Below are 25,827 nucleotides of genomic sequence, written 5' to 3'. Positions count from 1 at the left end.
TGATTGTGGAGGAAAATTACTTGCCAGAGCAAATATTCAATATGGATGAAACCTCCCTAATTCTGGAAACGGATGCCTGAAAGGACTTTCATCCAGGAGGCCAATTCAAAGCCGGGTTTCAACACTTTTAAGCACAGGATAAGTCCTGCTTGGGGGCAATGTTGCAGGCTACAAATTGAAACTCTGTGATCTGAGAATCCCTGGGCCTTCAAGCATATCAATAGGCACCCACTGCCAGTGTACTACCAGGAGCAATAAGTCAATGATGACTCAGCTCCTCTTCCAAGAAGCCCTCCTGAATTCCTATGCCAGCGGAATGTAGTACTGTTTAGAGAATAACATACCTTTCAAGATGTTGTTTATTTGTGGATAATGCTCCTGGACATCCTCCTTTTATTGATCTTCGTCCCAACATCAAAGCAGTGTTTCTGCCTCCAAACATCACCTCTTTGATCCAACCAATGGATCAAGGAGTTATAGAAGCTTTTAAAGGCCTACTACCTGAGGACCTTTGCCCAGGCTATTGCTGCAACTGAGGTGGACACTGAAGAGGGAGATGGCTCCTGAGGAATTGACTAATGAGGAGTCGATGGAACTGAACAAGAACACATAGCTGAAGAAGCAAGAGAAAAGGAAACTGCAGAAGAAAAAGAACTCCCAAGAAAATTCAGTGAAGGGTTTAGAAGCTCTTGCACATCTCAATAAACTCCTTAAAAATTTTGAAAACACGGACCTGACATCAAAAGGTTTCCATTAGTAGAGAGGAATGTTCATGGTGCATTATCTGCTTACAAGTAAATCTGATGAAAAGACAACACACACTAAGCAAACCATCATGGACATACTTCTGAAAAGAGTGACACCTCCTCAAGAGCCTCAGGCAGGTCCTTCAGGAGGTGTTCCAGGAAGCACTGTTATCACAGATGACGGCTCCATGCGGGCTATCGCCCCTGAAAACCTTCCAGTGGAGAATATGTAGACGTGGAAGACAGTGATATTCACGATGCTGACCATGTGTGGGTCTAGGCTAATGTGAGAGTTTGTGTCTTTTTAACAAACAAGTTTGAAAAGAAAAAAAATAAATTTTTAAAACAGAAAAAAGCCTCCAGAATCAGGACATAAAGAAGATATTTTTGTATAGATGTACAATGTGTTTGTTTTAAGCTGTGTTATTATTACAAAAGTTAAAAAAATTTAAAAGTTTACTAAAAGTTACAGTAAGCTAAGGTTAATTTATTATTGAAGAAAAACTTTGTTGATAAATTTGGTATAGCCTAAGTGTACAGTGATGGCCCAGGCCTTCACCTTCACTCACCGCTCACTCAGACTCACCCAGACCAACTCCAGTCCTGCAGGCTCCATTCATGCTAAGTGCCCTATACAGGCGGACCACTTTTTATCTTTCATACCATATTCTTACTGTACATTTCCTGTTTTGATATGTTTAGATACACAAATACCATTGTGTTACAGTTGCCTACAGTATGCAACAGAGTTAACATGCTGTACAGGTCTGCAGCCTAGGAGCAATAAGCTATACCATATAGGTTTGTTAAGTACAATGTGCGATGTTTGCACGATGAAATCACCTAACAATGCATTTCTCAGAACGTATCCCCGTCGTTAAGCAACACATAACTGCACAGGAAAAGTGATCACGATACATTTACTACAAGACTCAGCAGCTCAGTAATATTTTTGGAATATTCTACTGTTCTTACCAAAATTAAGACCCAATTATACAGTGAAGGGGGGAGGTTACGGTCTGTGTATGGTAAAAGCTGAAGATTAAACTAAACATCATCTTCCAATATAGGAAGTTAAGAGCCCAAAACTGAAAAGGCCAAGTAGTAATACAAGCATATTTAGATATACAGAGGTAAACACCAAAAGAATTGAAAGAGCGTGCCTCGGGAAAGGAAGAAATGGTGGCGAGACCCATTTTTGTTACAAGGCGTGATGAATCGCATGACTCCTTAGTATGCACATGTGCAACCTTGATTTTAAAGAGCTTTTTTTTTCCTTTTCCTCCCCAAAGCCCCCCAGTACATAGTTGTATATTCTTTGTTGTGGGTTCTTCTAGTTGTGGCATGTGGGGCGCCACCTCAGCGTGGTTTGATGAGCAGTGCCATGTCCGCGTCCAGGATTCGAACCAACGAAACACTGGGCCGCCTGCAGCGGAGCGCACGAACTTAACCACTGGGCCACCGGGCCAGCCCCTACAACCTTGATTTTAAAGGGCTCGCCAGCATGTCCCTGGCTCGTGGCAAATATTACTATATATGGAAATACAAACTCCTTCTGGTCTCTTCCTAGTTCTTGGGGTTCCTCTTCCCCAGATCTAGGTGCTCTTCCTAGAGAAACACATGCTGGGTTCAAGTATTTTTCTCAGCTGCCTTCTCTTGAGCCAAGCCAAAAATGTTGGGGAGGGTTACTATTCATTTAATCACAGGGCAAAGACAGGCTCTGAGCTTGGGTGAGCTCACAGAGCACCAGTAAACGAAGCCAGTACCAAAACTCCCAGAGGGTGTCCTCTAGAACCCCCAGTTCAGGGCTTAATGCTGGTGCTCCTTTACCACAGTCCCCTCCTCCTTCCTCAAAAAGTCTCAAGAATATTTTCAGCCAGGCCCAAAGGCTACAACTGATGTTCATTCTCTGCTAACATATAATATTGGGAAAGATACAGCAGTTCTCCAGGTCTGTTTCATCATCTGTAAAATAAGAGTAAGACTTATTGCAAAAGGTCTTGAGAATTAAAAGTATATAAAAATCTTGGTTGAGTGCCTGGTAGTAAATGGCAAACTTTTTTTGAGCGACTCCATGGCTTGTACCCAACCAGCGGTCTAACCTCTCTCAGGTGCAGGTCAGGCAGGCAAAGCCTTCACCCTGTTACTGTATGGCTTCTAAAAATCATCTTCCTAAAACTAACTCTTGGGACAAGAACCATCAACCTACTTTGAAAAGCAATGCACTTTCATTAACTGTTCTGATCAAGGGTAAGAGAGATAACAGGTCAAGATTGAAGAACAGAACACTGAGAATTTTGTTTTTGTTTTTTTTTGCTGAGGAAGATTCGCCCTGAGCTAACATCCATGCCAATCTTCCTCTATTTTTCAGTATGTGGACCACCAGCACAGCTGTGTAGGTCCGTGCCCAGGAACTGAACCCAGGCCACTGAAGTGGAGTGCACTGAACTTAACCACTAGGCCATCGGAGCTGGCCCCAGGACAAAGAATTTTTAAATGAAACTGAGCTACACACACATGTACACCACTCATTTTAGCATTCTTTATAATAGCAAAGCTAGAACAAATCTAAATAAGGGTCTGATAAAATAGCCCACTCAAACAGGAAAACTTTGAGACTGTTAAAAACAATGAGATCTCAGGGCTGGCCCCGTGGCCAAGTGGTTAAGTTCACATGCTCCGTTGCAGGCGGCCCAGTGTTTCATTGGTTCGAATCCTGGGTGTGGACATGGCACTGCTCATCAAACCACGATGAGGCAGCGTCCCACATGCCACAACTAGAAGGACCCACAACGAAGAATAAACAACTATGTACCGGGGGGCTTTGGGGAGAAAAAGGAAAAATAAATAAATAAATAAAATCTTTAAAAACAATGAGATCTATACGTGCTAATGTGAAAATGCCTAGTCTGCACCATTTAAAGGAAAAATGTCAAACTTAGAATAGTCCCCTCTGTGGTGTAATATCATATATATTCTGGGATTACAAAAAACATAATAAGAAGTGGGGAACTTTAAGTTTGACGGTAGATCCCGCTTGTTAAGATATTCACTCTCCTAAGAATGGCATAAAACTAACTAATTGGGAGCATAGATGCTTCAAATATGAACAAAAATCATGAGAACAAATTTTCTAAAAAGTGTAGGCTTTTTTATTCAGTAAGAGGTAGACAGATGAACATGGAAGGCTGTCCCATTTAACTCGCCCGAAGTTCATATTCCACTTCATTCATCCATCCCACACTGCCAGAAATCTTAAACAAGTAACCCAGACTGCCAGAAGGCTTTTTCTCTCTACTTCTTCTTAGCAATAACAGTCAATGAATTGCTTGCAAAGAAGTCACTACTAACTTAAATTTTCACTGTGTCCAAAGAACCTTGTCCCTATAAGAAGCTCTCACATATGCCAATAGAACCTGCCACTACCGAGAGGGCAGAGTACAAACAACTCTATTTCTCTAGGAGACTACAAGGGAAGCTTCAGATATGCTTTTTGTTGTTAACTCCCTGTGCATGTTAGGGTGGAAGCTGGTGAAACCACCGAAGCAGAGCACACTCTGTTGAACGGCTCTGAATGGTTGCTTAAAAAAAAAACAAAAAACACAAGTTATCTTCAGAGACAACATTAAAACATAATGGAATTGAAGCCTGATACAAAAAGTAGAGAAATATGTACAGGAATTCACAGCCCAGAGGGAAAAGGGGCCTCAATAGGAACCAGTGGAAATCTGGCTATTTTACATAGCTAATTTTGAGATAAGTCATATTTAGCACAAAAGCAATTATAGCATAAGTCACACTTCCCTCCCACAGCTCCCAAACTTTAAAAAGACTCGTCAGTCTTCTGTTAACACTGTAATCATTCTTCAAAGGAGCAGGAATGTGTAAGGTGGTCCCAAACATCGACGCGAATTTTAATCTCAAACAGCTTCACACTCTGAGGATGACATATTTGAAGACTGCCATAATAGCAGCACTGATAACGCCAGAAATGGGGACTGTGACAAACCAGGCCATAAAGATGTTGCGAAAGAGTCGCCAGTCAACAGCCTTTTTAGATCGGAGCCAGCCAACGGATACAACAGATCCCACCTAGAAGACAAACAGATCAAAGAAAAGTGGTCACTAAAGTGCCAACGGTATTTTGACAAATAGACACCTGACCTTATGTAGGTAAGGAGCCCCAGACTGCTGGCGGAGACTGATTCCATGAAAGCTGGTTTCTAACAGGTTAAGGAGGAGATTACTCATGGGAAGGTGAAGGCAATATAAAAATCATTAAGTCTGTGCTAACTGGGGTAAAATACGATAGGAAAAGAACACTTCCTTTTTCCCTTCTGAGTTACTAGAATTTAATGAACTGCTTTAATAATAAACTGCATTAATATCAAACTGCTTTAATAATAAATTTAAGCTTCAGATTTTCCAAAGATCCTTCTAGAGGAGGCTGATATTATACCTAATGGCCAATAACATGGAGAGATATCCTGGAAGAATAAAGATGACTCACAGGCTCCATGATGAACTAACTTACACTCCCTCAAGGAAGCCAGTTTCTTCCTTTTCCTACAGTTACTACACGGTCATCCAGCAACCTCAGGATTCAGGGAGTTTCTCAGTACCTCAATCTATGCTTTCTCAACAACCCAGCAAGCCTCACAGACTTGCCAGCTCTCTATAAAAGGACTTCTGTATCATTTGGGGAGAATATCTGCTTAAGTAAGAGTAATATACAGAAGAAATTGTAAAACATAAGCATTTACATTCTTGTAGTCACTTGTGCTAAATCTTATGAACTCTTCAAGACCGACTGCATAAAACTTTCTAAATCAAAGTATCAAAGTAAAAAGAAAAAAAACAAGAAACAACACAACCCTACATATTACTAGACCCATTCAAAAGACACAGTCTGTTTGTACTGTACTTACTTTACAATGTGTTGTACTGATAGGAAGGCCAATATTTGATGCAATTACCACAGTGAGGGCAGATGCCAGTTCAATACTGAAGCCACTATAGACATAAAAAGATTACTTGTCAAGAACAGAATATGATTTTTTTATAACCTAACAATTACCCAAAAGTTAACCAAATCTTACTGTGCTCTAATCATTGACAAAGTCTCCAGTGGCATCTTTACTTAGCTCTAACTCCTGTAATCTACTTTAACTCAAGCCAGGGGAATCTTCTTTTCCCTCTTCTCTAATGTTTGAAGTTTTCAGGTTTCCTGGAAACTCATTACTAAAGTTTGCACTTTTATTTTGAAGAATTTGGTAAATATCAGTGTTAGCTCCTAAGACAAATAAGGCCAAGTATACATACCTCTCAACTCTCAGCACACACATCTTCTCAGAAAAATTACTTTGTTAAGATACCAATAGAGCTGAATGAATATTTGATCAAAACTACATTTAAGGGCCAGACAATAAGTAAAATCTAAAAAGTTCACACCAACAAGAATAACATCAGGATGGCTACCTTAACTAAAGAGTGATTTATGTGGTGGCACTATACCGTTAGTATGTATCTTAAGAAAAACGAGCATTAACCTCTCTAAGACCTGCTCTACCAACTTACCTAGAGGGCGTGATTGGTGTCAGATCTTTCCCCATGGTCTGGATAACTCTCCTTCCCCAAACCCACAGACCAATACAGATCCCAACACCACCATAGAGCAGAAGCCATATTGGTGTTGCTACTTTTGAAGAAACATCTCCTGTGTCATAAACCAGATACAAAGCAACCAGAGGACCGATGGCATTGCTGAAAGACAAGAGGGCAAATGTGATTTTTCAGGCAGAACAAGAACTTGGCAAGATCTGACCTGTTAACTAACTTACTGGGGGTCTAAAGCCAAGCTTTCAAACTCATTTAGCAAACGGGTCTTTCTTTCAAAGGCAATAAATGGAACCCCAACATGAACAATGGAAGAAAATGAGAGCTGCTCTCAGAAGCAAATGCCAAGCATTTGGTGGCCTGTCTTCTTACAGTAACCTAAAGCAACTCCAGGGTCCAATGAATGGTTTACAAACCATAGAACTGAGGCTAACGACTTACAAATTCATTCTACAGGGCAATGATTTTAAGTTTTTCATCTTACATCCAAAGACTGACTATCAAAGAACCGAATCCCATCTCAATAGACAAAAAAGGCTTCTCTGTGACAGATGTTTGTATTTATCATTTACAGAAACAAAATTCTTAAAAAACGCATTCTTCATAATCTCTCTCAAGAAATAAATTTTACTATCTAAGTCAAGAACTGCTACTACCTTATCCTCTCTAGATTATTCAGTGTCCCATAGGTAGTTATGAGTAGCACAATCACAAGCACAGCCTTATAAAAGGGAGAAGGGCGGTTTACAAAAAGAATGAGCAATGCTAAAATTCAAAGTCAACTGACCTGACGTCATTGCCACCATGGGCAAATGACCCAAAGCAGGCTGTAAGGATCTGCAGGAACTGGAAGAGGAGAGACACTTCTGGTTTATCCTGGTCACACCATTCTTCTAGAGAGCTGCTACTGCCTTTTCTGTCACCTAGACCCATCTCTGCCTTGACACTCATGTCCATCTCAGATGCTGAGCGAATATCAGACACAGCATTGCAGTAGCTGGTATAACTGTCCATTCGAATTCGCTTCTTGCTGTCCGTGTTAGGCCATGTCAGCTTCTCCATTTCTTCCCCTTTCTGTTCACCTTCTTTGGCACGGAATGAATCCAGAGGCATGCCACAAATTGCCATCGTATAAGAAGTATAGCTATTATTGCGCCTCAAGGGTTTGTCACCAGAATCTCCCATGCAATCTCCCACCTTGGCAAGATGTAATTTATGGAGCAGCTCTTTGTATAAGCCAGAATCTTTATGTACTGTGTGATACTGATAGTGGCCACTGGAGTTCATCTGGTTACTGACGGCTTGACTGAACTGAACAAGGTTCCCATTGGGCAACTGCACTGCACCTGGCCAAGGCCAAAAAGGTAACATTCACTACAAAGAGCATCAGGTCCACACAAAGCCTCCTCACCAGTACAGGTAACAGTGAAATTCTATTTTCCACCCCTGAGGAAATCCCACTCACCATTCATGGCACTGTCTATGCTGGTTTCCTCTTTCAGGTCCACGCTGGGAAGCCTCTCTCGCTCTGGAGCTTCCTCCAAGTCTCCCAGTTTGAACGAGACTGTTCTCTCTTCCACCACAGCCCGGAGGGGCGCAGTGGCAGACCCTACCTCAGAGACAGGATTCCTAGTTTCAGTATCACCGAGAGACAACTTTGTTTCTTCATGGTCTTCTTTCAAGCTATTCTTTTTTTCCATTAAGGGGCTTTCAGAAGGACTAGACTTTATTTCTCCTAGAAAAGAAGGGTTTTTTTTGGCTTGGTTTTGACCAAACTAACTTGTTCCACATTTCCCCTTTCCCTCATCTCAAAAAAATCCAACTCACAATATGAACACATGTAAACTTCAGTAAAAATTCAAGGTAATTTTCCTATCTGCTTAATTTGCCATCTTACTTACTTGGGAAGAAACCAGCAATGTAGAACACCCTGTATCAGGGGTTGCAAACTTTTCCAGTAAAGGACCAGATAGCAAAATATTTTAGGCTTTGTGGGCTGTTGTGTATTCTTCTTCTTTTCAACCCTTTACAAACATAAAAACCATTCTTAGCTCCCTGCTGACTCATTCTGTAGTGAAGGGAGCTCAAGAGTGACAGATGATTGAAAATTTGGACTGCATCTAGTTCATGGTCTTTTTTGAAAAGGAATCTTCCCAAACTTAAGTCTATGAGTTCAAGCCAAGTGACACAGCTCAATGCAGGCAACTAAAGATGACAACTTTAACTTCCAATTCTATAAAACAAAGAGATAAGCATTACGTTTCTAAACTCCGTGACCAAGTAGGGATATTTTCTGCCCACCGTAGCAATGCCCAGTATGTTTACCATTTCATTCAGGCATCACGGTCAAGCTATAGACTAGGGTATAAAACATTAGCGAGACTTGTCTCATCTTCTCCAGACTGAGGGAAAAATGAGGTCAGAAGTCCTGAAAACCTCATTCCCACTGTGCGCTCGGCAAAGCCCAACGCACAGAGCCTCCTGGAGGCTGCTCAGTGCAGCTGCATGACGCAGCACTTCCTACGCCACTGCAGTCTGTGCGTCCCTCCCTCCCAGAAAGCAAACTAACCAACGCTTGCAGAGGAAAAGGGCAGAAAAGAGTTACTTTTAAAAAGCTCAGTCAGTAAGGAAAGGAATACAAGAGTTAAACAAGACTGATACTAACCAAAATCTACCCAAAATTTAATTACACTGCAATACTGTAATGTCTTAAGTGATTCCTTCACATGACATTTGAAAATGTTTACCTCTAGATTTGCGCTACAATTCTGAGAATTTACCAAATCTAAAGTCAGATATATACATTCACCTTAGCTTTGCATGTCTGAACCTCAAGTTATAGAGAAACAGCTGGAGTAAATGTTTCCTCTATGAAAGTATTTTGTCCCTACCCCTTATTTTTCATTAAGGTATCTTCATACTTCTCAATTACCGTAGGCTAAAACTTCTCTGTATTTATCTATCATGTCACCGGGAACTGATCATGGTAGAATAACAAAAAAGATTAAACACCCAGCTTATCTCCACAGCATGTGTCAAATATTCCTTCTGACTAGGTCTCAGGTCATTTTAAGTCAATAAGAACATAGTTTGGACAATAAACCCATATCTTAAAATTTCCATTTAAAATGTCTGACTTTCCCAATCTATCCAAATAGATTTTTACAGGTGACCAAACAAAAAGAAATAAACACATTACTAATTAAAATTTCCTGCTACGATTTGTTACTTACGTTCGATTTTTCTCTTCATCCTGGGACATACAAAGAACCAGACGATAAGGGCACAGAAAACTGCACATCCCACCGAGATGAGGATGGTACCCCACAGAGGAAGTTTGTCAAAGCCCAGCACTAGGAGATAAAATGGTGCATCTTGAAAACCCCAGGGCAACAGCCCCCTGCAATAATGTGTAAACCCTCCTTTGCGGACTCTGGGGTTCCCCCAGCCAGCCCATCACCCTTTATAGCTGCTGCTAGGTCCACAGGACTTACTGTGCTAGGAGCTATCTAAATTTGGGAGAAAAATCCAATGGTCACTGGAAACCCACACCAGTCTGGCCCACTTTAAACACCTGCTAGACTGAAGCCTCCCAAGCTCCTTCACAAACTAGCTGTTTTCCTCTTTCTTTAAGAAGAGAGTCAGGATTACTATACTGTGAATATCTGCAACTTGCTATGAAAAAATGGACCCGTTCCACTCCCCAGACTCCAGATGGTAGCTGCCACACATTACATTTGCAAATACAGATTTTAACATTAAAACAGGAAGGTGCCCCAGCAGTCACATGTGTCATACTGCTATAATTTTCTGTGCAAGTTACCACTTTCATTGTACTTAGCCTCCAATAAAACCCTTACAAGAGATAATAAGATTATCTCTTAGGACAAATCATCAAACTAAGAAATGGAAAACAGGCATATTAGCCATCAAAAGATAAGAATAGTTCAAAGGGCTGTCCTTTCCCAAAGAAAAGAGTTTAGTGGTAATTTCACTAACACGCCACATCTTAAAGAGAAACTCGTCTACTTTCCACATGGCTCAGGTATCCTTAATATTAATCATCATCTGCTCATCACTGAAATGCCAATAGGCTCCAAGCCACTAACTTACATTCATGACAGAAGCAAAGGACCATAGAATCCTATTTAAGCCTAAAAGATGTTATAATAAACTGTAGTTTATCCAATAGCTTAGTTACTTGTGGCTGCTTTGCTTTATTTTGCTTATTTGGAATTAAATTACTTATAAAATGGAAATTCTATTGCCCCCCAAAATGTTTAATGTTTAAAAATCAGATATAAATTGAGGCTCCTTCAAAACTAAAATTCTATAGTGACTATAAATGTTTCATTTTAATTCCTATCAATTTTTATCATGTAGTCACACAAATTAAAATATATATGAAATTTAATTAATCTCTATCTCAATTTAAGTTTTCCCACATTCCAAGTGAAAAGGGGAAATGAGACTGGCTTTTCTTGTAAATGATCCACAAAGGATAAAACAAGAATACATAAGTTCCCTTTTCAAAAATGATTGAAAATTTTAAGTTCCTACTTTCACTGAACTATGAACTGTGCTGCCACCACATAAAACATCATCAGTGCTTAGAGCCTCATGGGAGACCTCTAGCTCAGCAGGAAGTCAATTTAGAACAGAACGGAAATGCAGCATGCATGCTTTCCTTTGCCTGCACTGTCTGGCAAGCAGTCTGGTATCCCCTAAGTAAGATCAATATTCTCATAAAGTTGTCCATTTTCTTTCCTGATTATTCCACGAATAAAGTTAAAAATACTTAGCTAACTCCATTTTCGGTTAGTGACATTACTTCAATGAGGTTTAAGAAGCAAGTTACAATCCATTAGTCAGAAATGAAACCAATTTAGTGGACCATGATGAACATCAAAAAAAGCTAAAAAGAATATTTGAAAATATGAGTGCACAGCACATAGGAATAAGGTTAAGTGGCTTCAAGATACTATTCCAGTTATCTTTTCCTCCCTCTATACATGTGTGTCCTGGGCAGCAATGTACACTGTATTTCTTCCAGTGAGTCATAGTTAAAAGATCGAAAGCCACTGACTTGATGGTCAAAGACCATTAGCCGAATGAACCTAGATAGCGAAACTGAATTGATAAAGGCATGTACTGTCCTGCCTGACAAGTTATCAATCTTTTTCACTTGCTAAATTAAACATGTATCATCATTTAATCCAAACGTTGCCTTAGTCCCAACATAAAAGTAATCAATATTTCAAACTTTATATTCTCACAAATTACTTTTCCTCTTAGCTGCATGAATTCTTCTTCCAAGTGCACTTAGATCAGGTGTTAAACATCCCAACTCTTCTCATTCAAGCAGATTCAGGGGAGTAAATTTAGTACTTAGAAATAAAAGTAGCTCCATTTGGGAAAGAAAAATGAGAACATCCAGCAAATCAGTCCTAAATGACTGATTATTGAAGACCAATATAACTAATGACTCTTCAGTAGTCAGCAGTCGAGGTCAGTATCAATTCCAATATTTTTAGCATAGACAGGAGAAAGGGAGGGAGAAGATCATATTATCGTGGATCCTGTGAAGACTAAAGAGTAAAGGTCTGTAGTGATTTAGAATCTGAGCAGGCCTCTTTGGTTGGAAAACTATCTAGGTTAACTCAGCATACACTAGCCTGCAGCCGTCTGAAAGGGGCGCAGGCCAGCCACCTTCTAGGAGATTTCAGCCCTGTAAAGCAAAAAGGGGCAAATTGGGCATTTAATGCAAGTTTTATAAACAACTTTAAATTCACATTTAAATATTTTGATAGGTACTTACAAGGTGCTCCAGTATACATGATGGAAAAGAGGTTTATTCCAACTGTGCAGGCATAGAAAACCGGCAAAGCTCGCAAACCATTAGGAACTGGATCTGCCTGTAAAATATCATTAAGACCAATACCTTACATGCTGGGAAAGTTAACCCGTTTCCACAGAGCCTTGAAAAAGGGCAGGTTCAGGAATTACAGTGCCAGTGACTTTCTCTCCATAGTAGTTCCCAAGGCCAACTGGGCTTTCCCTACATTTGCTCCTGGAAGTCGCCCTATCAAGGCTGATCTCACCTTCTATGTCTTCTACCTAAATTTAGTTTATGATTGGTTTTTTGTTTTATGTTTGTTGTTGTTGTTGTTTTTAACAAGGCTACCTAGACCAGTGACTGGTGATGTCCAGAATAACCAGTTTCAACACCCAGTGTTCTACGGTACCTGCTATATCTAGATGTAAATCGAAGCACACACCTAAAGATGTACTATACATTTGTAAGAGAGATCAAGCACATTTCTTACCTGGCTTTACATCTGGCTTCACGTTTTTAAGATTTCTTAAAAATAAAACATGTAGAATATACCTGTAACAACCATCTTATCTAGAAATCTGATATATATACCATAATTAATGACTTACCAAAGTGCTAAGATAAAAATCAGTTGTACACAGGTAATCCCCTAATTCAAGAGACTGTGCCAAGCACTATTCTGGGCGCTGAGATACAGGAGTGAACAACAGAAAGTTCCCGCCCTCACAGAAGTGACCTTTACATTCTAGTACAGAGTAACGTAAAGTAGTGAAAAATGCTATAATAATGTAAAGTAGTGATGAATGCTATAAAAAAAAATGAACGGTAAGGGGCAGTGATGGACAAAGATGCACATTTTAACGGGGGGAGAGGGGGGTCAGGGAGTATCAGTGGAGCAAAGACATGAATGTGCTAAGTCAACAAGCCATGTGACTATGTAGGGGTAGTTAAGGAGCAAGCCATCGGGAGTGGGGGAGGGACGACAGATTATTCCAGAGACATCAGCAAATGCAAAGGCCCTGAGACAAAAACTTGAAATGTTTCAAGAGCAGGGTGACTGGAAATAAAAAGAATTCCACTTACAACAAACGTCTATTAATTCCACAGGAAAACACCGAAGTCAAACACTTAAAGAATGAAAGCATAGATTTGAATATATGGGAAGGCTAAACTTCGAAGATGTTAACCTAAAGGTTTAATGCTATCTTTTTTTTTTTGCTTAAGGAAGATTCACCCTGAGCTAACATTTGTGCCAAACTTCCTCTATTTTGTATGTGAGTCACTACCACAGCATGGCTGATGAGTGGTCTGTAGGTCCATGCCTGGGATCCAAACCCACACAGCCAAAGCAGAGCGCCTCATACCTGACCACGATGCCATGGGGCTGGCCCCAGTTTAACGCTACCTTGATCACAATCCAATGGAAAATCTTGCTGAGGAAGAGAGTGCTCCTAAAGCTTCTGACGAGAATAATCAGTACAATGAAGAGGGAGGTAGGGGCTTAGGATCAACCAAACAGAAGAGAAAGTGAAGGTAACATTCCAAATCAGAGATGGGTCCTCACTGAAAACCACTCTGAATTTTAGCTCCCCCATCCACAGTTCAACAGAATGCTACAGATAGGGAAACAGCCAAAATAAAAATAACAAAACCTAGGAACTGTTAAGCACCCCCGACTAACTCAACAATGTGGGTCACACCATAAGGACAGTCAATAAGGTTATGAACCTGAGGTGTACATGCATTTTTCTTCTCAGAACTATCCATGGTTTTAAGAAAATTCTTCTAGGAACCTAAGATGCCCCCCGCAAATAAAAACCCATTAGGGTTTTATAGACATCATGTAGGGACTTAACAGACTCTCAAACACTACTTGGTAATACTTTACCAAATCAAGCTGTAACCAGTCAGAATTGAGAGGAAGTGGCCTAAGTACTTGTTTATTTTTCTGTATAGCCCAATCACGTATTCTCTGAGGTAACCAGTAATAAATTAGTTAGGACCAAGGTAGGAAATGAATGACACTACTCATAGTTCACTATGAAATACAGGCTCACAGGTTAAAAAAAGTCAAAGTTCTTAAAAGTCTAGGAAAAAGGTAAAACAGGAATGGTCTCTCCCTTTTACTGCCTCCAGACTCCTCTCAGTCACTCCGAAGAGGTAAGCAGTGCTAACAATTTTATGATATTTTTACTACCATATGATCCATCTAACCCACACTTGAAACTTTATAACCCCCCATCTCCAACTACAATAGTTCACTTTTTACATACTGGATGTTCCAATAAGCTTTTGTCTAAAGAAAAAGATTCCTCTGAGTTTGAAAAGATGCCCTAGATCTATTTAATGTGATTCCTAACAGAAGGGAGAATGCTGAAAGACTCATTCTCTCTGACTGGAATTTCAATGCTCAGCAGGAAAACGGTCCCCTTCCCCCATTCCCTGTTTACTGCCCCAGTCCGTACTGGAAGGACCTCAGCTCCATTCTGCTTTTTCCTGGTAGGCTACCCAACACCCCTGGAACAGACATTCAGGAAATTAAAAAATTTTTAAGTAATTTTAATGTTAATTTCCAAAACAGACTCTTAAATTAAAAAGTATCTTATGGTCACATATTCAGATGTTAACAGCCAGGACCCCCAAAGGTTACCAGTTTTCTTGAGATTTAAAACCTAACAATAGGGGACAGCCCCGTGGCTGAGTGGTTAAGTTCAAGTGCTCCGCTTCGGTGGTCCAGGGTTTCGCTGGTTCAGATCCTAGGCGCAGACAAGGCACCACTCATCAGGCCACACCCGACATACTACAACTAGAAGGACCCACAACTAAAAATACACAATCATGTACTGGGGGGGATTTGAGGAGAAAAAGCAGGGAAAAAAACCGAAGAAGACTGGCAACAGTTGTTAGCTCAGGTGCCAATCTTTAAAAGGAAACCTAACAATAACCAGAAATATCCAAACTAATCACCTAAAAACTCATGTCACTGATAGATTGACACAAAAGTATGTGTGCGCCGGGGGGTGGGTGGGAGAGTTGGAGGTGAGGAAGACCCACAGCCAATGTTATTTTAAATACTATTCCAATTATTCTTGATCATGTCCATCCTCATACTCACACATAAGGAATATATAGTTAAGAAGTTAGTATATCTAACTTAAGCTCTCAATAACAGGCTAAAAACACTTGGCATGCATTCCTCAAATGAGAGGTTCTGGGCCCCTGAAAATCCCTTTGCACCTCAGAGCACCGCCGTTCCCCCTCCAGTAAAGAAGACAAGTTTGTTTTGTCTTGACACAGAGCCTTTCCAGAATCAATGCGATCTGCTTCCCAATAACCAAAGACCCCTATAACATTTACAAAGCAGGAATCCCCCACAGGGGAGCCCATTAATTCTCCTGGTTCTCTGGTATGGAGCAAGCTATACGGCTCTAATAAGAACACTAAAAAATCCCGTCTGACTACTGCTAAGCCTCAAATTTAAACATTATATTATCGTATGCTACAGTTGTAGGGAGTGGGAGGGAAGGGGTTAATCATACTCGCTTGCTAAATAAAATACCAAACTGAGTCCGTTATCATCAACAAACTGTTTACCCTCAAATTATACCAAGCTATAGACGTTGCAAGTTTTCAAAAACTAAACTGCTGTATTCTGCCAGACTCAGGCCATGGGAAATAGCGCTTGGTGAATCACTTTACTCGTCAGAGAATTTCCATAGAGAAGAGACACAATCCTTCCCTAGATAGGCTTAACTCAACCAAACAAGAGGGTCTGAATCTATTCTTACCCCCTGGGAGGAAGCTACCCATCTCCCTTCACTCAGATTTCTGCAGTTTAGGAGCATTTTTAAAAACTTACAATGGGGACCATTAAGTGCCATTCACCTCAGAAAATGGACAACCTTGTTTCCTGAGAAAAATGAACTTGTTCTTACTGTAACTCGGTCCAACGACAACACCCCTTGTCGTCTACGTTTATTTTGGAGCCAGCATCAGACTTCTTTGATAAAAGAAACAGTACCCAGTCCCTCAAAAGGGATTTTCAAATGGACAGGAAATTAAATAGCTGTCTAGAATTCTTTTTGCCAAAAAAACAAAAACTACCTTTACTGGTTTTTACCTATTCTGAAAAATTAGAGTCAGATCACCGTGAAAGGTAGAGCCCCCACCTAGAAGTTTACAAAATGGTTACAATAATCAGTACTACAGAAATAACTATGTAGAGACCCAAACTACTCTATTTAACCAGCAGCTAAGAAAAAGCCACGGGGGACAATGTGACTTGTTGAAACTCAAGCTTACAATTCAAATTGGTCTGCATACTCTGGTGGTTTAGACAAAGTAGTAATCTGCATACAGCTAGACAAAGCCATCCTAAATAAATTTCCTTATTTTTTTCATTCTCACGCTCTATTTCTTTCTTTCTTTTTTTTTTGAGGAAGATTAGCCCTGAGCTAACATCTACGCCCATCTTCCTCTCCTTTATATGTGGGACGCCAGCTACAGAATGGCTTGCCGCACGGTGCCACGTCTGCACCCAGGATCCGAACCAGTGAACCCCAGGCCACCAAAGCAGAAGAACAGAAGAACGTGCGCACTTAACTGCTGTGCCACCTGGCCGGCCCCAACGCTCTCGTATTTCTTAGTACACCATAGTACTCATTCAACTTTTCCTTCCTGAGTGCCATCTTGGGTTTTGACAACTTGCTTCTTTTAGAGAACTTGGGAACATACAAGAGGTGTGCAGAACATAAAAGAATTTTTTAACTCTCCAAGGCCACATACCTGCACACCAATCACATTTGCAAGAATGCTATCAGTTTGAACACCATTGAGCATGACCCGTTAAAGGTCATATAAGAGGGGGAGAAAAAGACTACCTTACCTTACGGAGGATGAATGCACGAACAAGGAAGAATAAAATTCCAGACATAATACCAGAAAGCAGCGGAGAGACAAACCAAGACATCACTGGAATAGAAGACATTAAGAAAAAAATGTCAATGAATGGAAATCAGGAATCAATAACAGCTTTAATTTTAGTATTTCATCTTCGAAACTTTAATCTATCCCTCCATTTTACAACATATACTCCCATATCTCATGTCATGGTAACGGAAAACAAAAATTAAGCCATTTAGAGTTAAACATACCAATTTTTATCAGTTCTGACCACTTGACACCCTCCTGCCCCTTTGCCACAAGGGAGAAACCAATGGTTGCACCAACAATACAATGGGTTCCAGAAATGGGAAGCTTCAAAAACGAAGCTGCTAGTTGCCACACAGCAGAACCTGAAACACAGTCAAGTTTTATTAAGTAAATGGCAAAATTCCATCATGTACGCAGTGCATTCTGAAGGAAATAATCTAAAAGGTAGAGCACAAGACTAGAACTACCCAAGACAGAAAGCGGCTCACCCACCGCTAAGCAGACAATATATGAAATGAACTTACCAAACATTGCACTGACGGAGCCGGCCATCAACAGCTCTTGGGTCGAGTTGTACATCTCCACGTCAATCAAGCCCTTCCTAATTGTTTCGCTCACTTTGGCCCCCAGTAGGACGGAGCCCACCGTTTCAAAGATACTAGCTAGGATGCAGGCTTGCTTCAGGGTCACTACACCTGAGCCCACAGCTGTACCAAACGAATTTGCTACATCATTGGCTCCCACGGAGAATGCCAAGACAAATGCAATAATGAAGCCCAGGATAAGCATCCATAGGTAGTCCACCAAGGGACCAGAAGCGGCGGTAGCAGCAAGAGTACTGGTAATCAGCGTTGCCACGGTCGATGCCATTCTCTAGAGTAGTGGTTTTCTTAAATTATAAGAGAATTACTGAGCGGCTTTCAAGATGTGTAAACAGAATATGAGGTATCAAAACTGCTATAATAAATAATATATATTATATAAAATTAAATACTGTAAACTACGGCACAGAAACCGAGCTGGGGGGTTACTGCTATACACTGCGTATGGGCATCTGTTGTCTGGGGTTTCTTTGGCTCTGGAGAGCTAAAAGCAGGGAGCAGAATTCCATGGCTGAGAAGAGAAAGGACGCAAGTTCATCCTGCGGAGGAGGGAGAAAATAACAATAGCAGCGCGTCCCCGGGGGGCCAGCCTGGCCCCTCGCGCCGGCCCACGAGGCTGGGAACCCCGGCCGCGCCCTCCGCCCGCGGCCCACTGTTCCCCGCTCCGAGCAGGGCACGCGAGGCAGCGGGGCACGTGGCGCCAGAGCCCTGGGCCCGCGCGCGCCCAGCCCGGCCCCCGCGCCGCCGGCCCGCGCGCGCCCTGCCCGCGAACAGCGGAAAAGGCCCCGTTCCCGCGCGCGCCTCCCGGGGACCGCCAAAAAGGCCCGCGGGCGGGGCGGGATGGCGTGGGGGAGGGAGGCGGACAGCCACGAATCCAGACCGCGCCCCCGCGCGCACCGCTGCACCGAGCCCCCCGGCCGCCTCCCGCGCCGCGGCGTCCGCGCCGGGCCCCGGGGAGAAGAAAGAGCCTTTCCAAGGTGGCGCCACCACTCACCAGAGAAAACGAGGGGCCGAGCGAGAGACGACGACGTCCAGGCTGCGGCGGCGGGCTGGAGCCACGGACGCACGCACCTGCGGTCGGCGAGCAGACGGCCCGAGCGGAGGCTCCGGGGATGGTTCGGCGGGGCTGGCGACCCACCCGGGAAGCACCCTCAGCGGCCGAGAAGAGAAAGCACGCAGCGCGCGCCGGCAGCCATCACTCGGGCGGCCCACGCCGCCGGCCCCTACTTATAGCCGGCGCCGCGACCCGCGTGACCCGCCGCGCCTCGCGCCGGCCCCAGGGCCCCGCCCCCGGGATGACGTAGCCCCTGCAGCCCAACGGTGGCGCTCATTGGCCCGGGCCTCGCCGTTGGCCACGCCCCTAGGGGGAGCTAGTCCAAATGGGGAGGGTCACATCCTCCCTGCGGCCTCGCCCCGGCGTCTCTGCGCCGTCTGGCCGCGCTGGCTGGTTACGGCAGAGGCCGCGGGGGACCCTCGCCATGCCACCGGTAGTCGTCCTGCGGGGTTACAGAGGCCGCGACAAAGGTCATTCTAGATCCTCTCACGCGGGCCCCGTTTTACGGAGCTGGCCGCACTTTCACCTAACTTGTGACCTGCCGCGTCTGGAGGCCACACCTGGCCAAGTTCCCTTCCGTCCGCCCGGTGACGCCGCAGGGGAGCTCGCGCCCTGCGGCTCCGGATCCAGTCCTGGCACGTTGTCGCACCTGTGATTTGCCCTTGGCCAGACAGGCACTGTCCCTCGCCGGGGGAGGGAGAGGGCTCACGTGGTCGCTTTGCTCCCGCAGTCATGCACTTGGGTGAAAACAAATACCGAAGAGTCACGAGAACCAGGTTGTCTCCCCAGTTATGGCGCAGAGCTACAGGATGGCTGTGGGTCATTAATTTCCCCGTGGCAGACCTGCGTTTTCTGCGGCGCGGCCGTGGCGTCCGGGGGGGCGGGGGGGACTGACTGCTTCAGATTCGAATACTGACTCCTACTTGCTGCAGTGTGTCACCTTGAGCAAGTTCCAGATCTCAGACTGCGTTCTCGCGAATGTAAATTCTTAACAATCCTACCTTGTGGTGGGAATTAAGTGAGTTAATGTGTGTGAATGTGACTAGAACTCCGTAGGTGGTCAGTGGATGCTAATATCCGTATTGCTCTTTCAGTGAATATTCCTGTTTTAGGATGTAGCAGAGAGTGTAAGGGGAGGTTATCTTTGCATCCCGGAAGGTTTCCTGTTCTTTTGAGGTAAAGAATGATTTCTGGTCCCCTACATGGTGTATAATGTAGTTTTGACCTTAATAAGATTTGCTCTGCACATTTGGGGGCATTTCATTATGCGGCTTAAGATCAAGACTAACCAATCATGCCATAGGAGATTAAGGCCATAGTCTCTTGTCAGGGTTGTGGTGAGATTAAAGAATTCCAGCCAGAAATACTTACCAGGCTTAGAATGTTCGGGAGCCTTCCCCACCTTTTTACTGTCTGTAGCAACAGGGCACTGAATAGCAAAAACAAAGACGTTGTAAATCATTGCTACCCCTGGTACATCTATGGAGGGTTAAATTCCACTGGGTATCCCTGACCTACCTAGAATATCTGATGGAGCCCTGTGAGTAACTCACAGAGCTCCACGTCCCAAGGTCATGTCTGAGAAAGAAAGCACATGTCTGGGAGCACTGACCTTGGAGTGCAATTCTGATATAATCTTGGTACCTTAAAATGTACTCCTCCCTCCACTTGTACTTTATTTCAAGGTAATGAAAAAAAGGAACTAAAGAACAGATCTAAGTGTTCTGCCATTTAAAACAATAATTTCCGAAGCAATAATTTGTAAGGGAATTGCCTAGAACTGTTCCCAGTATGTGTTTTTTTCGTTCTGTTCACGGGTGTACTTTGGCTGGCCTGTGGTATTAGTCTTTAAGTTGGCAGGCAGTTGCTGGACAACTTCTGTGAGGCGGTGGGGCAGCTATGGTGGCTATCCATCAAGGAGAGAGCCCTGTCCAGGCCCCTTGGAGTGGGTTTGCAGGGCGTGGGAGAGCACTGGGGTCAAGATTCAAAGGAAATTCCACTTGCAAATGAATTCTGTCAACATCTTCAGGCTCTAGAACTGTGTTATCCTTCCTCCTTAGGACAACTCACAATGCCTCTGCCAAGTGAGCTATAAGGGGAGGTGAGGGATTGGGGTGGGTCCTGGCCACCTCACCTGGGGAGAGAGGGTCAGTGGGGTACAGCCCTTCGAGACCTGGACTTGCTGTGGTCAGCATGCCTTAAACTTCCATAGAGGAGGAGAGGAAGCTCTGCCTGTGGAGAAAAGTTACAGTGTCTTGAAAGTGGAAAGAAAGAAGTGTGAGGACTGGCACTTCACACACAAATGGCACTGCTTCTGACATCCCTGAACGTGGGAAAGAAGGCAGAGATCCTAAGAATAACGTTTCTTAGAATCAAGGCGTTAGTACATGCACTCTCAGGATCTTAGCAAGACCATTTGGTCTAATGGATAAACACATAGGCTGTAAAGCCAAACTACTTGCTCTGCTACTCACCAGTCATGTGGCCATGGGCAAATCAATTCTCTGCCTCAGTTTCCTCATCTGTAAAGGGGAGAGGTTGAGAGTCCCTGCTTCATAGGGCTGTTGTGAGGACTCAATCAACGTACGTTCCGCCCTTCTAAAGGGTGTCTAGCACGTGGCTGGTGCTATCTCAGTGCTCTCAGTGTCTTTATGCAGCAACTAGCTGAAAGCCTGCTGTGCATAGCCCATCTTTAAAATGAAGTGTGTCAGGTGACAAGACCCACTCCCTTGCCTCAGTCATCTGGGCTACGCTCTTTCAGACTTCTCCCACTGCTTATTGAGAGTGAGGGACCCATGTCAAACTGAAACCTGCTGCCAGAGGAGGGCAGTGTGTGGCACAGGGCACACAATAGGCTCCCTGGTCTAGGAGTGAGCCGTCTGGGCCTGGCTACCCACAGCATATTAGTGAGTCACTGCCACTGAGTCCGTGAGCCTAAGGGTCCATCACCCACCCTCACCCTCAAAGAGAAGGGAACAAGACAACCTGCCAAATGCTGCTGAACACCAACCTAGGCCCTGTGGGTTTGGAGTTTTCTTGGAGATGTTTCCATCTCTCATGAACTCAGTGGGGTTAAACTGCTGAGAGCTGAGCAGGCAGGCCCACCAGCCCCTCCAGACCTGTGCAAGGGGGACAAAAGGGGGAGACAACACCACCTTTGCACCTTCCGAGCTCAGAGAGACTTGCAGTCAGAGAAATGCATCTGAGGTCACCATTCAATGGGCATGAAGTCAGCATCCTGGAAATAGTCTTCTTGGAGGAGTGGGGACTGCAATGGGGACGGGAACATTGTAGAGCCAGATTAGGATCCACAGGCAATTTCAGAGACCATCCAGTAGGGCTTGGATGGGAGCAGGGGGCAGAACATCCAGGGAGAGAAGGTAGGAGCCTTTGATTAAAGGAGAACCACCTCCTCTTTACACACCCCCGCCCCCGGCTACAGTGATAGATGAATGAGGTCGTAATAATTATATCTACAATGCGATTGAATGTTTACTGTGTGCCAGGCACCGTTTCAGGTACTCTGCATGTATTATCTCAGGTGACGCACTCAATAAACCTCTGATGGCGTGCTTTTACCTTATTTTACAGACAAAGAAACTGAGGCAACAGTTAAAGCAGGGAAGCGCCTAACAAAGTTCAAGTTTGTGAGCGCTTTCTCCCTGGTGTCAGTAAGTGTGGAGAAACTAGGATGCCCTTAGGTGTTAACTCTTATTTGCACTTAGGTTAACACATTTCCCTTCTTTTCTCCTTATTTTCATTAACTCTGTTGCTTTTACAGCCTGTATTTTAAGCCTCTTCAAACCCTGTTGGAATGGAAAAGGGCATTTCTAGGAGACCTGACTCCGAGATCATCCCCAGTTTCCCCAGTTAAGAAGAGGCAGGAAGCCAGGGTACATGTTATCTCCAGAAATAAAGTTGATACAGTGGCCTAGCCATCCCTTGGGGTTACTGAAAACTCTGTTCTCATGAGACTTCTCAAGAAAGGAAATCTGTCTGGTACCCACCTGTAGGCATTTCTGCAGACGGTAAGTACAAAATATTGCTTCAAGTAAGGACCACACGTCGCCATCACCACCACTCCCCCACATGCTCTGGATGTGGCTGGCCTCTCTGTCTTTAAATGTTTCCTCACTCCCCATCAAACAGGACTGGGCGCCCAGTGTCCGTGGCTCTGCCCCCACGGGGTCCAGGGAAAGTGCTGGACAGAGAGGGAGCACAGAGCAAGGGTGCTTTCAAGCACCCAGGCAGCCAAGAGTTGCTGTGGCGACTCCCTAGTTGAAAGTTGTCTCAGGCCAGCATCCACAGCAATGAAGAGCTGGGTGCTGGTTGTGCCAAGCGAACGGTAGGTCTGTTCCTCTGCCAACACAAGGAGTAGGAGACTGACCCACCCACTCCAGACATTACGTGCCTCCTCCCTGACTGCTCATCACCTGGTCTCTTCCCTTTGGGTTTGAGTTCACACATTTGGGCGTGATGAGCTGCAGAACCCAGACAGAGGGAGCAGAAGCACAGTTCTTAGAACGTGAAATGGTCCTGAAGTCGGGTTCTCCTTTGAGCCAACTTCAGGACAGCCCGGTGTTCCTGAACACATCTTCAGAAAGATCTCTCTGGAGACCTAAACTTGGACTCCCCATTTTCTTCCAGGCCCGGCTTTCTCTGCTCTTACCGGGAAAGCATAGAAAAAATGCAACTTGCTGGAAACTCAGGAACTGTGTGTAATGAACATCCTGTGGCAGGGCTGGCCCTGTGGCCGGATGGTTAAGTTTGCAGGCTCTGCTTCGGCGGCCCAGGGTTTCAGCGGTTCAGATCCTGGGCACGGACATAGTACCGCTCATCAGGCCGTACTGAGGCGGCATCCCACACAGCACAACCAGAAGGACCTACAACTAAAATATATAGCTATGTACTGGGGGGCTTTAGGGAGAAGAAATAAATAAAACAGCACATGTGCATCTTTAAAAAAAAAAAGGATCCTGTGGCAGAAACAGGAAGGGGTCAGCTCACTGCCACCACACCCTAGGACATGTGGTTTTAGGCTAAGAGAGTGAGTGGGCAGCAGGATGTGAGTCATCCACACAGCCATTCCAAGGAGAAAGTAGAGGATAACGGTTTCAGGCACTCCATCACCTCCCCTAGCTCTTCATTCACTCATTCATTCATTTGTTCAACAACTAGTCTGCTATGGATTTGGTGGATCAGTGAGATTGACCAGCGCATGCCCTCACAAAACACAAACTCCTTACCTCTAGAATTTCACACTGAGGACCAGCCATGAACACAATAGCCAAGGAGGCAAAGTCAACCTTCCACCCCTTGCCAGACCTCCCACTCCTGTACCTAGCCCACACAGCTCATCTTCCAGTACACCCTTATTTCTCATTTGCTCTCTCAGTAAACATTTCCAGAGTACAAGAGACTGCCAAGCCACCCATCCCTCATTCCACCCCACACTGCGCAACCTCCAGCTCTCCATAGCATCCCCCTCCAGCCAGGTCAGGGCCCCTCACTCATCTCATCCCCTCAGCAAGACAGAGCTCTCCAAGATGAGCCCCTCAGGGCCCAGTGGATAAATCTGGAGAAAAAGCTGTCTGCTTGGCGGGGAGTGACCAGAGCCTGGGCCTGCACTTCAGCTTTGTGGGCCCAGAAATTCAGGTGTTTGGGGGCTCAAAGAGGGGCTTCAGCTATTGGGAGCTGCCTCTTGGGGGACTGAGGTTCTGAGCAGAACCCAATTTCTTCATTTTCAGTGGGAAATCCATTTCCAGTGATGGGGGCCCTCTTGCCCTCTGCCTAGAGCCTCGCTCCTCAAAGTGTGGTCTGCCGACCAGCAGCAAGACAACTTGTGGAGTCTCAGGCCCCACCCAGGCCTACTGAATCAGAATCTGCATTTTAACAGGGTCCCCATGTGATTCATATGCGCATTACGGTTTGAGAAGCAATTACAAAAAGAATAATGATTCTTGGTACCTGGTAAGTTTAGAAACAGTAGTTGACACATTCTTTTTCAGTCAGATGTTAAAGAACCATCCCTTTTTTCTATATTCTGTCCTGTTTTCCTGAGCAAGCGCTCCTGCTATTTTGGCTAAGGAGTAGTTCAGCACGAGGGCTCCGGGGTCAGACTATCTGAAATGAGAATCCTGCCTCCACCATTTACCTGCTATGACCTTGGGCAAATTACTTGACTTCTCTGTGCCTCACATTTCTCCTCTGTAAAGTGGAGATAACAGGGTTGTTATGAGGATTAAATAAGAAAAGTCCTTAGCGCTATACCCGGCATTTAGCTAGCACTCAATACATGTGGATACTAATTCCATTTGGGTGTCCCCAGATTTTCTGTACACTATGTTTACCATCTTTTAGGATGAAATGCTTTCTGTAGTTGGTGGTTTCATCCGTTATGCACAAATTCTTCCTAGTTTTATTTTCCAAAAGTGACTTTATTCCTGGGGGCAATTTACTGTTGCCCCAAAATGTATCCATTTCAGGACTGTCCATTTAATTTATTCAACACCCACCATCTGCAGGGAATTGAAATTTTCAACTGTGACCTTGGATAATGCCTTAAATTTGTGTATAGGGCTCTTACCTTCCTGGTTACAGGTACCTTCGAAAGCAGTGTTTCATTTCGTCTTCACAACGGTGTGGTATGATGTAGGCAGAGCAAGTATTGTCACCCTGTCTTACAGGAAAGTGAAAGTCCAAGAGCCCAGGTCTACCCAGTAAGTAGGAGACTGGGGCCCTGGCAGGCATTCGATGAATGAATGACTCCAAGTTCAGTGTTCTTCCCACCACGCTGTGTTGCCTCCAGATTTAAGGCAGAAGAGCAACTTACTGAGTGGAACTTTCAGGCCTGATAAGGGAGAGAGTACTTCGTTTTGTAAGGTGACCTCAATTGCAAATGTTCTGTCCCATTGTCCCCATAGGAAGTCATATTTTTCAGTCTTGTCTTCTGAGGATTTAGTTCACAAAATGTGGTCACTGAAACTATCAGGCTAAATAATATGCTCTCATGTTAAAAACTGCACCATACAGAAGAGTGTC

The 25,827-nt window shown here is 44.1% G+C and overlaps 1 protein-coding gene across 1 annotated transcript; it reads right to left on the bottom strand.

Annotated features, from left to right (window-relative positions):
* Positions 1 to 3,875: 3,875 nt before the first annotated feature.
* Positions 3,876 to 18,866, bottom strand: SLC20A1 (solute carrier family 20 member 1). The gene is made up of 11 exons (XM_046661437.1): positions 18,727 to 18,866; positions 17,655 to 18,271; positions 17,352 to 17,492; positions 17,084 to 17,169; positions 12,181 to 12,277; positions 9,596 to 9,715; positions 7,828 to 8,097; positions 7,150 to 7,708; positions 6,324 to 6,509; positions 5,675 to 5,759; positions 3,876 to 4,838 (listed from the first exon to the last, which is right to left on the bottom strand). The coding sequence occupies exons 2-11, from the start codon at positions 17,998 to 18,000 to the stop codon at positions 4,677 to 4,679; spliced, it is 2,052 nt and encodes a 683-aa protein (XP_046517393.1). The 5' UTR covers positions 18,001 to 18,271; positions 18,727 to 18,866; the 3' UTR covers positions 3,876 to 4,676.
* Positions 18,867 to 25,827: the final 6,961 nt, after the last annotated feature.

This window comes from Equus quagga, chromosome 5 (genome assembly GCF_021613505.1).
Source record: "Equus quagga isolate Etosha38 chromosome 5, UCLA_HA_Equagga_1.0, whole genome shotgun sequence".
NCBI classification, from domain to species: domain Eukaryota; kingdom Metazoa; phylum Chordata; class Mammalia; order Perissodactyla; family Equidae; genus Equus; species Equus quagga.
This window is presented reverse-complemented; position numbering and strand designations above follow the sequence as displayed.

Excerpts from the sequence above, each read along its gene's own strand:
- SLC20A1 (XM_046661437.1), bottom strand. The coding sequence starts at position 18,000 with ATGGCATCGACCGTGGCAACGCTGATTACCAGTACTCTTGCTGCTACC. Across the intron at positions 12,278-17,083 it reads GTGCATTCATCCTCCGTAAG|GCAGATCCAGTTCCTAATGG; the intron begins GTAAGGTAGTCT and ends GATATTTTACAG. Across the intron at positions 4,839-5,674 it reads TCAGTACAACACATTGTAAA|GTGGGATCTGTTGTATCCGT; the intron begins GTAAGTACAGTA and ends TTTGTCTTCTAG.